Here is a 13,645-nt window from a genome sequence, read left to right on the forward strand (position 1 = left end):
GTAATGCGGCTACGAACTATTCAAGCTTAAGTGCGCCTCAATAACCCATCCGGCAACTTCCATCCACTGGAGTGTGCAGTAGTGCTTGGAGGTTCTGTTGATCCTTGTCAGATTGCGTTTGCAGATCGTGTCTACTAAGACCTTATCGTCAAGTCGCAATTGGTCTTCAACACGCTAATCGAGACATGGCTTAGTTTCTGCGTCATAAAGTGCCCTTATTCTGCAGCCATCTTTCAGCTTTCCAAGATCATTCCAAGTCCAGGCTGGGTCTAGAGGCATCAAAACCTCTAGGAACATTGGCGGTACTACAAATAAAAGTAGAATTCTGAGGGACATAGCGCGTATTCGTATCTATAAGCTAAGTTTTACAATCTAAAAAAGCTACTCTATCTATTGTAGCAAGATCTCTATTTGGTATTTATTTTGAACCCTGTGCAAGCTAATAACCCCATTGGCGACACCAATTGACCATCAACTCTGGGGTGATTGGTCCAGCCTCCCTGATCGTCGGACTGTGGCCCTTAGTTCTCTCCATCGAGAACCTCATAACCTGGCCACTCTTCGCACCCTCCAAAAGTCCACGGTACGTATCAACAAGCTTGATACCAGGATTCCTCTCCACATCCACATCCTTGTCCTTCGCACTAGCCTCCAACCTCTCAACCCACTCTTCCAAACTCACAATCTTCATTCCATCTCCGTAAAAGTTCTTCACTGCGGGTGCAAGAACAGACCAGTTCGTCTCTGAAGGGTTCACACCATGGAAGTATCCGTTGATTTCTGATACAGGTTTGGGGTCCGTGATACCAGCGATATCGAGGATGAGACCTGAGATATCCTCAACAGGCGTCCATGCGATTTCTTGCTGAGGTCCAAGGGAATCAGGCAAAACTCCGAGATAGATCGAACTGGCGATCAAGCTAGGGATGAACTCCTGTCGGTTCCACATTCCCTTCTCGCCTCTTGGTCCTGCAATTTGTCCAACTCTTACCGAAGCAGCATGGATGCCAGACTGTTCAACAGCCGCGTCAAGGATCAAAGTTGCCGCAAGCTTAGAGCGGCCATATCCCATATGGGCCAACGTCATGTCAGTAAGCCGCTCTTCGGGGACCCTTTCAGTAGAGCTCCAGCCATCGGCAGTGCCAATACTTGAAATGAAAACGATGGGCACATCCTTGTCTGCCGCGGCAGCAAAGTCAACCAAGTGACGGACGCCACGGATGGAGCTCTCAAAGGAGGATACGCTAATGTTGAAGTTCACGGGCCATGCATTGTGAATGATGCGGTCAGCGCTAGTAAGAAGAGAGTTGTACTTGGCTTGTCCTAGACCCAAGTCTGGCAAAGACAAGTCTGCATGACGGAATTCGACTTTGGAAAAGTCTTGCGTCAGGCCGCGATGTTCGTTGATCGATGGTTGTCGAGATGCACCACCGTCGTGGGGACGGTTGAGAGCGACGATCTTCTTAACAGTTGGGAGTCTGCACAGAGTATCGAGCATGTAGGCACCCAGAGAGCCTGTGCTTCCAGTGAGAAGAACGGTCTGATCCTGTTCTCCAGGGGACTTCTTGTTGGCTTTAGAAGTGGGAAGGTTCTCAGTGTACTTGGCCACCAGTCTCTCGGTTTCCTTGATCTCCTTTGCCTCATCATCATGGTCCGCGGAGCCATCCCGAAGGGAGATAAAATGACGCGCGAGCTGCTGGGCTGTAGGATATCGGTAGACTACTTGTGACGTAAACGTTGACGTCTCCACCTTCGCTGACCGAAGAGCGGACTTGAGAACCTTGGTAGCAGTCATGACCTGCAAAGAGTCAACTCCAGCAGAGAAGAAGTCTGTGTCAGGCTCGAGGTTGCTAACTCCAAGCTTGGTCTGGAATACCGAGATGATAGACTGGGCAAGCCCTGCTTCACTCTCAAAGTTGAGAGCAACTGATTCGTCTTCAGGTTCATTCATCTCAGCCTTCTCGTACAAATCCTCGATGAAGTCTTTGTACAACTTGACGGTAGCCCCTCTTTGGACTGTTTCCTTCCCGGCGCGGGCGAAGGGCAATGACGGATCGGCGACAGCAACAAGATTCCTGGTGATTCGACCATGAGCCACCGTCTCCGAATTGGCCTGTTCAATAGCAGGCCAGACCTGGTCGATGAATGCTTCTGTTTCGGCCTCGCCCTTGGGAGCGTGTGCTTCCACAGGCTCAATAATCAGAGCAGCCTGGAACTTACTCTGACCAACAACAAGGGCTCCCTTGACGAGAGGATGACCAGAGATGGCAGATTCAATAGAAACGGGGTTCAACTTCTCGCCGTTGGAGAAGACGATAATATCATCCGCACGACCCATGTGGAGCCAGTGATCCTTCAGTGTAGGGTGAGGCTGGTAGATATCCTTCGTAGACCACTCTGAGAGTTCTGGGAATACGTAGAAGACGGCTTGGTTGCCTGGGTCAGAAGGGTCTTTGCGGCAGACGACAAACTCGTACAGGTTTTCGCCGCATGGTCGCCAGTCAATACCCATCATTTCGCTGTCGAAGACGAAATATTGCCAAAGCTTAGGGTCAGGCGAGGAATAAAGTGCGTAGGGAAAGAACCTATAATCTTGGTTAGCTGAAGTTATGCGAGCAGCCTTTGAAAGAATACTTACTCTGTCGATGAAATAAGGCTGCCCAACGCAACACCCTTTTCTACCAACATGTTTCCAACTGCTGGAGATAGGGCTCCTGTTTGATTGTTAGTTATCAAACTACCTCCGATTGTCATAAGACTTACCTCCAGCAAACTTCAATTCATGAAGTTTGACCAGCGCCTGAACGCCCTCGTCAGTAGCCGCGATGCCTTCCACGATTGATGGAGGAAGCATAAGTGCCTGAGCACCAGTATACTCGAGACACTCCAGCACTGAGTCAACACTCAAGGGCTTATTTGGAAGTGGCATGACTGCGGTAGAGCCAGTAACCATGCCTGATAATGTCCCGAAAACACCAGCGGCATGGAACATTGGCATCGAGACAAAAACCTTGACGCCCTCTCCCCAACTCGCCAGAGCGTATTCGCACCCTTGGTATGGTCCTTGGTGTATCATGCTCTCGAAGACATAGAATGACCCCTGTTTCACAACGATTGGCTTGGGGATTCCTGTTGAACCACTAGTGTGTAGAACAACAAGGGGATCAAAGCGAGATTGGTCAATCGATCTGTTGTAAGGGAATGGTGGAGACTCCACGTTGAGGAAATGGTCAAGACTGTCGATAGTGAAACTTTGCATACTGCGCTGATCAAGACATGGCGTGATTGCCGCACTCATTGACTCGGTGTAGTACAAAGCATTACAACGTGTGGCTTCAAAGAGCGAGAGCTGCACCATGGGTGTGTTGCGAGGTGAAATGAAGAGGGCTTTGAATCCGGCTTTAATGCACGCAAAAAGCATTATTGTGTATCGCGTATCGTTGGATCCGATGTAGGCAATGGTAGGAAACTCGTCATCGTCTGGTGATCTCGTGATGGTTTTTGAAAGCGAGTGTGCCATGTAATTGATGGCGTTGTTAAGTTGAGCATAGGTAACGGGCTTCCAACCATCTTGAGCCTTGTCGCCGGAGGGGATGAATACAAACGGCCTCTCAGGTTCATTTGTAGCGATGTTGTCGACGAATTTGACCAAAACGTTGTGGTGGCTTTGAGGTTGTTTGGATGGTTGACTTGAAGCACCACCTGGAGCTGGAGCTTCAGTGTGTTGAATGTCTCGTGGCACAGTCATGTTTGGATTGTTGTTTGCGGTAAATGATGGTTATGATGGAAGAAGTAATTTGTTCAAAGTCATGGACCAAGCCAAGTTATATGTTCTTGATCCTATGGTAGCTCTGTAGATCCGATCGTAGTGGATGTTACTACAACAGACTACAGAACTAACAGAACCAACTATTGTGTCTAATTTCCGTCCTATCGTCAAAATGCCGCGGGTTTTCGACGTTTACGATTAGATACTGAGTCCCGGTGATTGGGTTTGCTTAAATCCAGCGGCCTTGTAACAAATGGGTTAGCTGATCGGGAGATCCCTAGGGTCAAAGTCACATCGTTGACCAATCGAGTATTCAGATTCATGCTTTAACCTGCCTATCGTGACGTGGCTCGGCATTTGGCAACCGGCAGAGGCGTCGTGTGGGATGAATACAAGGCTAACGATGACATCAAGATCGTTGTCCAGTATCGCGGAATGGCCGGTTATAAATGGATATGGACATGGTATCGGACCCGCGCCACGCCATATACGAAATCGGATATTTGTTCTGTGCCTGTTCTATGACAAGGTAACCCTGGTCAATGACAAAAAGCTTGATTATTAAATTGCCCTTGGCGAAATTCTGTCAGAGACTCAGTTCCGAAAACATTCCTCGGAACGGATATGGAAAAAAGTGGATTCTGTGGATCGACAGTATCTTGCCGATAGTCGGTGTACTCCCAATAAAAATATCTCAATTCTAGTTCTCGGAAAAAGCGGCGCGATCCAATACGGCGGTGATGCCGTGTTCCATGTCGATCAACCTGAGAAACTAATCAACCACGGAGTTTTCTTTTTAAGACCGACGGATTTTCCATGGACATTTAACTATTACTAAAGAAGAAACCTGCTTAAATCTGGAGCCCCCGTTTCAAATATTGTGGCCGTCGGACAAACACTCTTTATGCAAGTTTTCACAATTCGAGGTAAATATTGGGTTTTTCCTCTGCAGTCATCAACACGAGTGGTCGTGTTACACATAGTTCTTCATTGAGCAATCATATCATCACCTGATGCTGGTGGGTGAGCTGATTGATTTGCAGCTTCGGCTCAATTGATTCTGGTTATGGGACGTTCAGCACGCCACCGTGCTTATTCGCAGGTGGAATGTGATTCAATGTTACCGTTACACATGTATAACACGAAGTCAATACATCTCCCTCTTGTAGTAATCGTTGAGCCTATGTGGATCATAAGCACATGGTATTGGAGAGCCCACTCATTCCAATATGTATACAATTGCTTAGAAGCTTTCTTGAGTACAGGTTGATAATAGTCCTATTCTTTGGAGACTATCACTTTCTGTTCCACAGTATCTCGACATTAGGTCATGGTCATTCATTACAGGCAGCAGGAGTAGCAGAATTTGTTGATAGATGATACATCAGAGGTACATCTCAGCTGCAGACCTACACACCACACAGACACACAGTATCAACCGACTTTCCACCGATACAACCTACTGAGGAGCCTTTGAAACCACCAATAGGCCACCGTATTGTAGTTTGTTGAGTAGCCTCAGCTTGTTAAAAGTGTCGATCTGGTCCATCTCCGATACGTAGTTGTTGCATCCTTCGCTACTGGATGTCCACCTTCGGTTAAGCAAACATACAAATATTGACCCCTTATCTACTCAAGACCCTCAAGTGTAATAAGCATAGTGAGAACATGCAGCTGAACCTCCAATACAATCCATACCTGTACGCTGCATTTCTCTACGTACAATTAAGCTTAAACTATAAATAAGGGCTTTCTCTACCGTTGTATTTGTGTCTGAAGTGCGACGTGACACTATCCGTAGTTGACCTAGTGTTTAGAAATTTAGCTCAGTCCATTTATCAACATGTAAGTCAACTTGACACTAGGCAACACACAGACTAACACTATATAGGCTTTTCAGCACCATCATCTTGGCTTTCCCATTGGCTGTCGCCTCGTGGCCGCACATCGAAGCGTGCCGCAAAGCCTGGCCCGGTAAGTCCCTTCTTATCATAGCTCATGTCACCATACACTAATGAACATCGCTACAGCCGAGCCCTGTGCCTACATCGCCGGAAACGCAATGGTACTAGGTACCTGCGAGAGCGTATGCGAAACGACCAACTGTCCTAATAACTTGGTCTGCAAGCCTCGACGATGGACTCGTCACTGCGACAACTGTGGTGGTGATCTCAACACGGGCGGTAATCGTGGAAGCACTCACGGAACGGACCATGGTCCGACCATCCTCTGAGATGAGAGACCACCTCCTCTGCCGGATGAGTGGGAGAGGGTCAAGTTGTTGGTTGAGGAGGTGTTGAAGATTGTTCAGAAGCATGCTCAAGCTAATGAGAAGAATGAGGGGAGTGACACATTTCGGGGCTTGGCTCGACTGCTCTTGACGTATTTAGCACAGATACTACAAATGTGAATTTTGTTCTAGTATTTTAAGTTTATCGATATTTTTTAAAAGTTGAGTAAAATAAAGTATATATTAGAAAGAGTTAATAAAATTTAAGTTCTCGATTCAATTGAAAGGAAATAATATACTTTTTTAATTAAATACAAAGCTTTATATATAGCTTAAAATATAGCTACTTAAACTGCTGCAGCAGTGGCCTTCTCTTTAACCTCAACCGAACTGTTATCTCTTGAAACAACACCCTCATTATGAGATGTCTCCTCTGAATCATCAGTGACTACCTTTCTTGTCTTTCCCCAGCCAAAGTTGTCCATGTTAGTGACGGCATAGATCATAACAGCAATGTTGAGGAAGGGTCCAAGGAAGACGAAGATAGCCAAGCCCAACAGGAATTGTCCCCGTTCGACAAGGTTTCGAGGCAGCCAAGTAACCATAATAATATAGTAAAGCAGAGGAATAATCATGACACCAGCGAAACACATAATGAGCCACACAGGTTGGCTCATAAAGGCGACAATCATACAACCGATTGATGCAATGACAAAGATGTTCAAAGACCAAGTCAAGACATTGGAGAAGGCGACAATACGCTCCCACCACTGAGTGTTCCAGGCAGTGAAGAGAAGCAGATCGTTGCTGGTCGCACCAAGAGTCCAGCGACGGCGCTGAGACAAGAAAACGTTCCATGAGTGAGGGACGTCTGTATAAGCACGAGCAAAGAGAGCTTGGCGAGTCTGAGCATGAGGGAAGGTGACAAGTAGCTGACAGATGTGATTGCGGTCCTCTGAAGCAGTAGCCCTGATACGCTTGATCATACCGTCCATGTGCTTAGGGAAGTAACCGAAGAGGTCGACGAGAACGAGGTCGCCACAAGTTTCGTCGCAGATCTTGAGAAGCTGGCAGCAACCGGGTAGACAAGAGACCTTCTTAGTGGCGATAGATTGATGGAGACGACGGAGGCCCTGGGCTATAGTATATTCGGCTGATTGGTACAGGGACCAGAGGTTCCAGTTACTGTCCTTGTAGTCGACTGCCACATAGCCACAGACGCCAACAGTGTTGGGGTAGTAAGACTCCTTGAGAAGTTCGCTAATGCACTGGTCCTCAAAGACCGTATCGGCATCCATACCGACAAGGTGGTCAACGTTTTCCATCTTGACCTCATCCTCAAGCCAGCTGGTCATAGAATCCAGGAAGTCGCGAGAGAAAATAGACTCTGGGTTCTGAGCGCGGGTATTGAACTTGTAGAGAAATGATCGAATGACAATGAGGCTGTCACGCTTGCCCTGGTTTTGGTCCTTGACGATACAGTAGAAAGGGGTACCCTTGTAGAACCCTTTACTGATCTCTATATCCATCTGTTGGCCATCCCATGCAGTGTAAGCGCCACGAATCTTCTTCCTCTGCGTTTGGTGCTTGAAGATATCCTCGTTGAGGTAATCACCAGTGGTCTTGGACATTCCAGGGCCTCGAACACGGCCATCACAAATAACCATGATACCTTTCTTATGTCCCTCAAGACCAGTCTGGTTAACGAGGGAGTCGAGAGATCGAGTGCACTCCTCGTAGGTTTCGTTGTAGCAAGGAATAACGTAGACGAGGTTCTCAGGGGTTTCGGGCTTGATCTGCTTCTCGGGGCGGATATAGTGGGCTAAGCTGAAAAAGGCGATCGAGGCAATCATGGCGCAATTGAGGACGAGAGGAAACGAGATGAAGGGCAGATAGATGTAGTAATATCTGGGCCACCACCAGGTAGCGAAAATGAACATGAAGCTTTAAAACCGTTAGCTTTTGATGAGAAAAAGTTGCTGGAAATAGATCAAGACTTACTTGACAGCGATCAGACCAGCTGTAAGAACATATTTCTGGGTAGTAACCTTTCTCCTGCCACGCTTCATCAGGACAGCCTGATCGACATCATCTTCAGCAGAGACATCGACCTTGGGCTTGGCAGCATCTGCGCCATTATTCTTGAACTCGTGAGCAGCATCATCATGCTGACGAGCAAAAGGCTGCTGGACAGGAGTGATGTCGCTATCGGCCGACGGCGTCGAAGGGCGACCAGCTTCAGAGGCATTGGAAGACCCGCAGTTACTGAAAGATAATGGCAGACGAGCACCGGGAACGATGAGATCGTGGGGTTTTGTCGCAGCAGATCCAGACACGGAAGCTGGAGCGGGGGTGTTGGTATCGGGTGTTCCAACCGACTCTGGTCCCCAAGAGGATCTCAGAGAGGGAGGATGCGAGGATGAGGAGGATGCCTCGTCTACAATGTAGGCTGGGAGCGGAGGGGCGGGGAGCTCCGTCTCTGAGATATCAGAGCCGTTGGAAGAGGTCTTGCCATGGTGAATAAGCTTAGAGTGGGCATGTACTTGATCCTGTTTGTGGATTTAGTTCAATGGATTCAGAACATGGAATCTATGAAGGAATGACGAACCTTTTGCTTTCCAATTAGAATAGAGCGGGCAGTCCCAGCATGCAAAGATGCCATTTTGTCGATCTTGGCCTAATTGAGGAGGATAAGCCAAGAAGGGGAAGAAAGAAGGGGCAAGGGGCCGAGAGGGAAGACCAAGTAGCGAGTGTCGTGGTGCGGAAAAGGTCAAGAAGCCCAGCCTCAACAAATGTGAGAAAGTGTCGCGATGGTAGAACAGAGAACAACCCTCCAAGACACGGCTCGTGAAGCCCTATCTAAATAACACATCTCTCAGTGCCCATTCAGGGCCAAAAAGTATTTTCTCCTACGGCCTCATTTGCCTCCGCGAAAAGAAACAATAGTCTCGTCAACGCCGACAGCGCTAAAGCAAATTTCGAAGCCATCTAGCTTTCAAACTCCAGGGGATAGAGGTCCAGAAGCCGACAAGCCCCAGGGGAACGAGGCCAGCTGAAGCTTTAGGCTATCATTGCGTTGTCGTTCTGCTGCTTTAGGGGCCCAGAAACTCGGGATCGTTGGCTAAGCTGGGGATACAAGGGTCCAGATTCTTCAGCCTGGACAGGCAAAGCTGAAGTACTGGTGGAGTGCCTGAGTTCTTGTGTCGATAGTTTACTTTCGGTTGAAGAGTGTCCACTTGAGATGTCTCGCTTGGACTGGGATGACAATGCTGTGACTCGAGGTGGTAGGGGACGTTGTCTAGACCAACATCGTGTGGAGGCTGCCTGTTTTGGAAGATGGAGCCACTGGATGGGCCTTGGACCTACAGGGTGAGTGAAAGATCTTCTCAGAATGCATGGATGGCCTTGACCGATCGGCAATCAACACTTCCAAGTTCCAGCAGTAGTGCTGTATAGCTGTATAGCAAGGCTCCTCTCCTGACTCGCTCCCCTACAATGTACATAATCGATACAATAATTCGCAATTCCCAGTCAACAAATGGGTATTACAAGAATAAAACGAACCGGCTCTCACCAAGTTACAAGAGGTTCCAGCTGGGATTATTGTGTCCCCCAAGCCTAAAGTGCAAATACTGACCAGGTACCTACTCTGCACTCTGTAATGTCCACATGATTGTAGTCTAGACTAGTCTACGGATATAGGGGGGCTGATGTTCAGTACATGGGTATCTATGGGGCCGCTCGGCCATTAAAAAGAAGCATAGTAACGCTTGACCGGACATCTGAAGTCGGCTGAAACTAGTTCGGCGCGCACGGTCGTTTATTATGGTTAAGAGCATACTTTATGCTTTGCACAACCTCTGTCACCCCATCTATTATGCTTAACCAAATTTTCTTCAGCCCTAGCCTAATGACATTCGACGACTATCTCCGGAGACCATGCTCCTGCAACTTCCACACGATATTGCGCGATATCATACTCTCATAGCAATAATAAAAATAAGGCTTGGCATTAATCAGAATTTTCCATTCTAATCTAGATCATGAATCGATCGCCAATAATTTATATCTGATATGTCATCGTGCTGATCACTCACTCCATAAATCTACACCACACTGTGGAGTCTGCAGATCAACTTTGCTTTTTATGTGACAAGGAAATTGCACAACAACGAACAGCACCCCAAACGCTGCTGACAGAGATATTGGAGCAGGGATGAGTGATTTTATCGTGCCAGCTGAAGATTATTTCTGTCAGCTGGGTCGGTCGTCTCCTGTGTACTATTTGCTTTGCCGCCCACCTACGTGGACGTGCAGCACGGCAGACATATATTATTCACTAGCTGCCCAAATCTTCATTTGGCGAGGTGATATGGGGGCTACTCCCAAAAATGGGCTACAATTTCTTAGTCTATACATGCCTACGTGGCCGCCAGCCATACCGAGATCTTAAACATACCATCCAAGGAATAGAATCAGACATTGCACGCCTCACTCTACAGATACAGTATGTAAATTGTGATCCAAGTTTACAATCATGTTAGACATGTCGATCTCTATGGTAAAAGTTGCACGACGATCTAAGATAGGCCCAGAGGTTATACTTGCTTCTTGTCTTGGCAGAGTCCGACATAGCCGACAAGTGGGCCATCTCAAAACAACCCCCTGGATGTCGAATCTGGACTCTCAGAGCACCCAAAAACCCCTGGCCCTGGCCCTGGGGATTTTCATGCGTAAGGTTTACAGGGTGCATTGCTCACCGCACACCAATCGCGCGGTAAGTGCGCATAGACTGTCAGAAGCTTCTTCACAGCAAGGTTTTTCGTACCCGCCGCTCTTGTGGATATTAATCCAGTTAAAGATTATATTAAGCTCTTGTCGATTATCTCGAGTCCAGGCCCTGTAAACCCCATAGCGCTCCTCAGGTTGCGGCTGAAATCGATAGTGTCGGTCGTGTTTTAATGCTAGAACTTCGGGTTGGCTCCGTCCTCGCGGTTCTAGCCTCGCTTGCTTTTGCCAAGAGAGGTCCATGGGCTTCACCATTCCGCATCATCGGGTTGCGCCCCCACCTTCTCAACAAGATGAATTGCATGCTGTAGACGACCAACACGTGCAATGGAGAAATCGTTGGCAAACGAGGCTGATCTCGACCGCAATCTATTACAAGCTATGAGGTACTAGCAAAGTCCAACGGCCGGGATATGACACTTTACGCCATTCATTTGGTGGAAACCGCAAAGCTGAGGTGAAGCTATTTCCACCGAGTGGCGTCTCAGCTTTGAATCGTGCCAGAGTACACATTGATGTTGTCTAGATGCAGAGTATTCATTCATGCTACTCGGTCTTACCGGAGAGGCTGGTTCAGAATTAACTATCCAGCATGGTAAAGATAATTGAGGCTGCCTGAGGACTTTGGGATTCATAGTCCAGATCTCGGAGCGGGATATTATAAGAGGTTGTGGATGACCAGCTTTTTGGACGAGAAAAAGAAGCAACAGACCACTTCGAGACAATTCCTCGCTCACTTGTATTTCTTCCAAAGTCTCTCCAACGGCAAATCATTCTAGAATGGCTCAAGTTTTTTCTTCCAGCATGGGCGCTTGTCCTGACTTTGCCATGCTGACACCTTCTGATTCTCCCTCCGAATCCCCCTTTTACCCCGACACCCCTCCCCTAAGCTCTTCACCCTCCGAGACAGACCTTTCTCTCAACTCTGCTGCGTCTGCCTCAGACATCACACCCGAAACTACCCCAGTGGTAGCAGTTGTCGGTGTCGGCTACGTTGGCACACATCTTGTCAGCTCTTTTTCATCCAAGTACCAGGTCATTGGGTTCGACGTTTCAGAGAGACGTATCAAGGAACTTGATCAAGAGTTCCAAGGAAACAACCGCGTCCGGTTCTCTCGAACACAGAGCGATCTCATCTCAGCCACACATTTCCTCATCTCTGTTCCTACTTTATTGCGTCCCAACAAGTCCATCAACTCTTCATATCTTCGCGATGCCCTGAACATGGTCTCTCAGGTGGCTCGTCGTGGCTCAACTATCGTCATCGAAAGCTCTGTCGCTGTTGGTATGACAAGAGAGTTAGTTGGTCCCATGGCCAAGAGACTAGGCTTATTTGCTGGCATGTCCCCTGAGGTATGTATTCTATCCTTTTCTGATCTGTGGCAAGTACCACATGTTCGAATGTTGCTAACGCCTCATGAACCAGCGTGTTGACCCAGGCCGTACCTTTCCTCCAGTCAAATCGATCCCCAAGATCATCTCCGGTCTAGACGACATCCTACCTGGCTCCCTCGATACCATCTACCGCCTATACTCCACCATCTTCGATAACGTTGTCAAGGTTTCTAAACCTGAAGTTGCCGAGATGATGAAACTATATGAAAATTGCCATCGTATGGTCTGTATCGTGTATGCAAATGAAATGGCGGACGCTTGTATTCCCCATGGCATTGACCCCTACGAGGTTTGCGAAGCAGCATCGTCTAAACCGTTCGGGTATATGTCTTATGCCCCTGGGCGTCGGAAGTTGGCGCCCTATATGCATCCCCGTAAACCCATACTATCTCCTCTCAAATAGCAAATTCCCTTTGCTGGAAGCCTGTTCTACCGCCATGAACAATCGCCCAAGCAAGCTAGCTCAACGTCTGATCGACTCCCTTCCCAGCACAGGCAAACGCTCACGCGTGCTTGTTGTTGGTCTAGGGTTCAAGGCTGGTCAGTCGCAGCTCGACAACTCGCCCGGTGTTGATCTGGTTCGAAGTCTCGCTATTTCAGGTTCTGATTTAGACCTCACGTGGGCGGACGCTCTAGTCAAGCAGGAGGCTGTGCCTCAAGTTTCGCGTCTGGCTGATCAAGATTGGAATAAGTCTTTCTTGGAAACTTTTGATGTGATTGTGGTTGCTATGAAGCAACATGGCATGGACTTTTCTCTGCTGGAAGAGTTGGAAGGTGTTCGTGTTGAGAGTTGGTGCAGGTGAAGCGGGCAATAGTGAGGTAATGCTTTGTTTTGATTTTTGGTTCGTGTTGCATTTTGAATGGATGGCGCAGGGAATGGATGTTGTTATTGTTTAATGGAAAAAGATGTACTTCAAATTAGTGACAGTAAATTACATTATAGTTTAGATTGTGATTATAGTCAAAGGATGAAAAGTGGCCGTATCGGCATTGTGAAGATGCAACAGTCAAGGCCGAGGTCGAATTTTAGTACAATTAGTTCATGGCTAGAAATGATAGCGTATCTCGGGAATAGATCAGGAGATACATTGCTAGACTAGCTACGGGACCGAGTCCCAAGCTTCAAGTGCTTAGCAATTTGTGTCAGTGAGCAGAGTTCCAGAATTAGTCGCTTACCCATCTTTCAGCTAAGGTGTACTTAGCCCAAGTATGGTCAGCTATTTCTGTCGCCACAAGTCTAACCATGGGAAATCTTGGCGGTCATTTTGCTACCCATCTGGGTAGTTCGGTGTTAGCGACACGCTATTGATGTCTTGAGCAGGGGTTCACAGTCTAGATCCCCACCCCTTTCCAAGACAATCCTATTATAATAATGAGCAGCACCCTGCAGCCAACAGCGGGTGGCGGTTTCATTAGAGACTCAATTGTCCCATCAAAAAAACAAAAAAAAACGAAAAAAAAAA

The 13,645-nt window shown here is 47.7% G+C and overlaps 4 protein-coding genes across 4 annotated transcripts; 2 read left to right on the plus strand and 2 right to left on the minus strand.

Annotated features, from left to right (window-relative positions):
- Nucleotides 1-439: 439 nt before the first annotated feature.
- FGSG_10617 (uncharacterized protein) lies at nucleotides 440-3,748 on the minus strand (the record flags this gene model as incomplete). Its single annotated transcript, XM_011321320.1, has 3 exons — nucleotides 440-2,585; nucleotides 2,639-2,714; nucleotides 2,764-3,748. The coding sequence occupies 3 exons, from the start codon at nucleotides 3,746-3,748 to the stop codon at nucleotides 440-442; spliced, it is 3,207 nt and encodes a 1,068-aa protein (XP_011319622.1).
- A 1,689-nt stretch (nucleotides 3,749-5,437) lies between these two features.
- FGSG_10618 (uncharacterized protein) lies at nucleotides 5,438-6,002 on the plus strand (the record flags this gene model as incomplete). Its single annotated transcript, XM_011321321.1, has 4 exons — nucleotides 5,438-5,488; nucleotides 5,595-5,614; nucleotides 5,661-5,743; nucleotides 5,800-6,002. The coding sequence occupies 4 exons, from the start codon at nucleotides 5,438-5,440 to the stop codon at nucleotides 6,000-6,002; spliced, it is 357 nt and encodes a 118-aa protein (XP_011319623.1).
- A 344-nt stretch (nucleotides 6,003-6,346) lies between these two features.
- On the minus strand, nucleotides 6,347-8,661 carry FGSG_10619 (uncharacterized protein; the record flags this gene model as incomplete). The annotated part of the gene is made up of 3 exons (XM_011321322.1): nucleotides 6,347-7,907; nucleotides 8,001-8,548; nucleotides 8,608-8,661. 3 exons carry the CDS (start codon nucleotides 8,659-8,661, stop codon nucleotides 6,347-6,349), a joined length of 2,163 nt encoding a protein of 720 aa, XP_011319624.1.
- Nucleotides 8,662-11,591: 2,930 nt separating this feature from the next.
- Nucleotides 11,592-12,985, plus strand: FGSG_10620 (uncharacterized protein; the record flags this gene model as incomplete). The annotated part of the gene is made up of 2 exons (XM_011321323.1): nucleotides 11,592-12,140; nucleotides 12,214-12,985. 2 exons carry the CDS (start codon nucleotides 11,592-11,594, stop codon nucleotides 12,583-12,585), a joined length of 921 nt encoding a protein of 306 aa, XP_011319625.1. The 3' UTR covers nucleotides 12,586-12,985.
- Between the last annotated feature and the right edge of the window lie 660 nt (nucleotides 12,986-13,645).

This window comes from Fusarium graminearum, chromosome 1 (assembly GCF_000240135.3).
Source record: "Fusarium graminearum PH-1 chromosome 1, whole genome shotgun sequence".
Taxonomy (NCBI): domain Eukaryota; kingdom Fungi; phylum Ascomycota; class Sordariomycetes; order Hypocreales; family Nectriaceae; genus Fusarium; species Fusarium graminearum.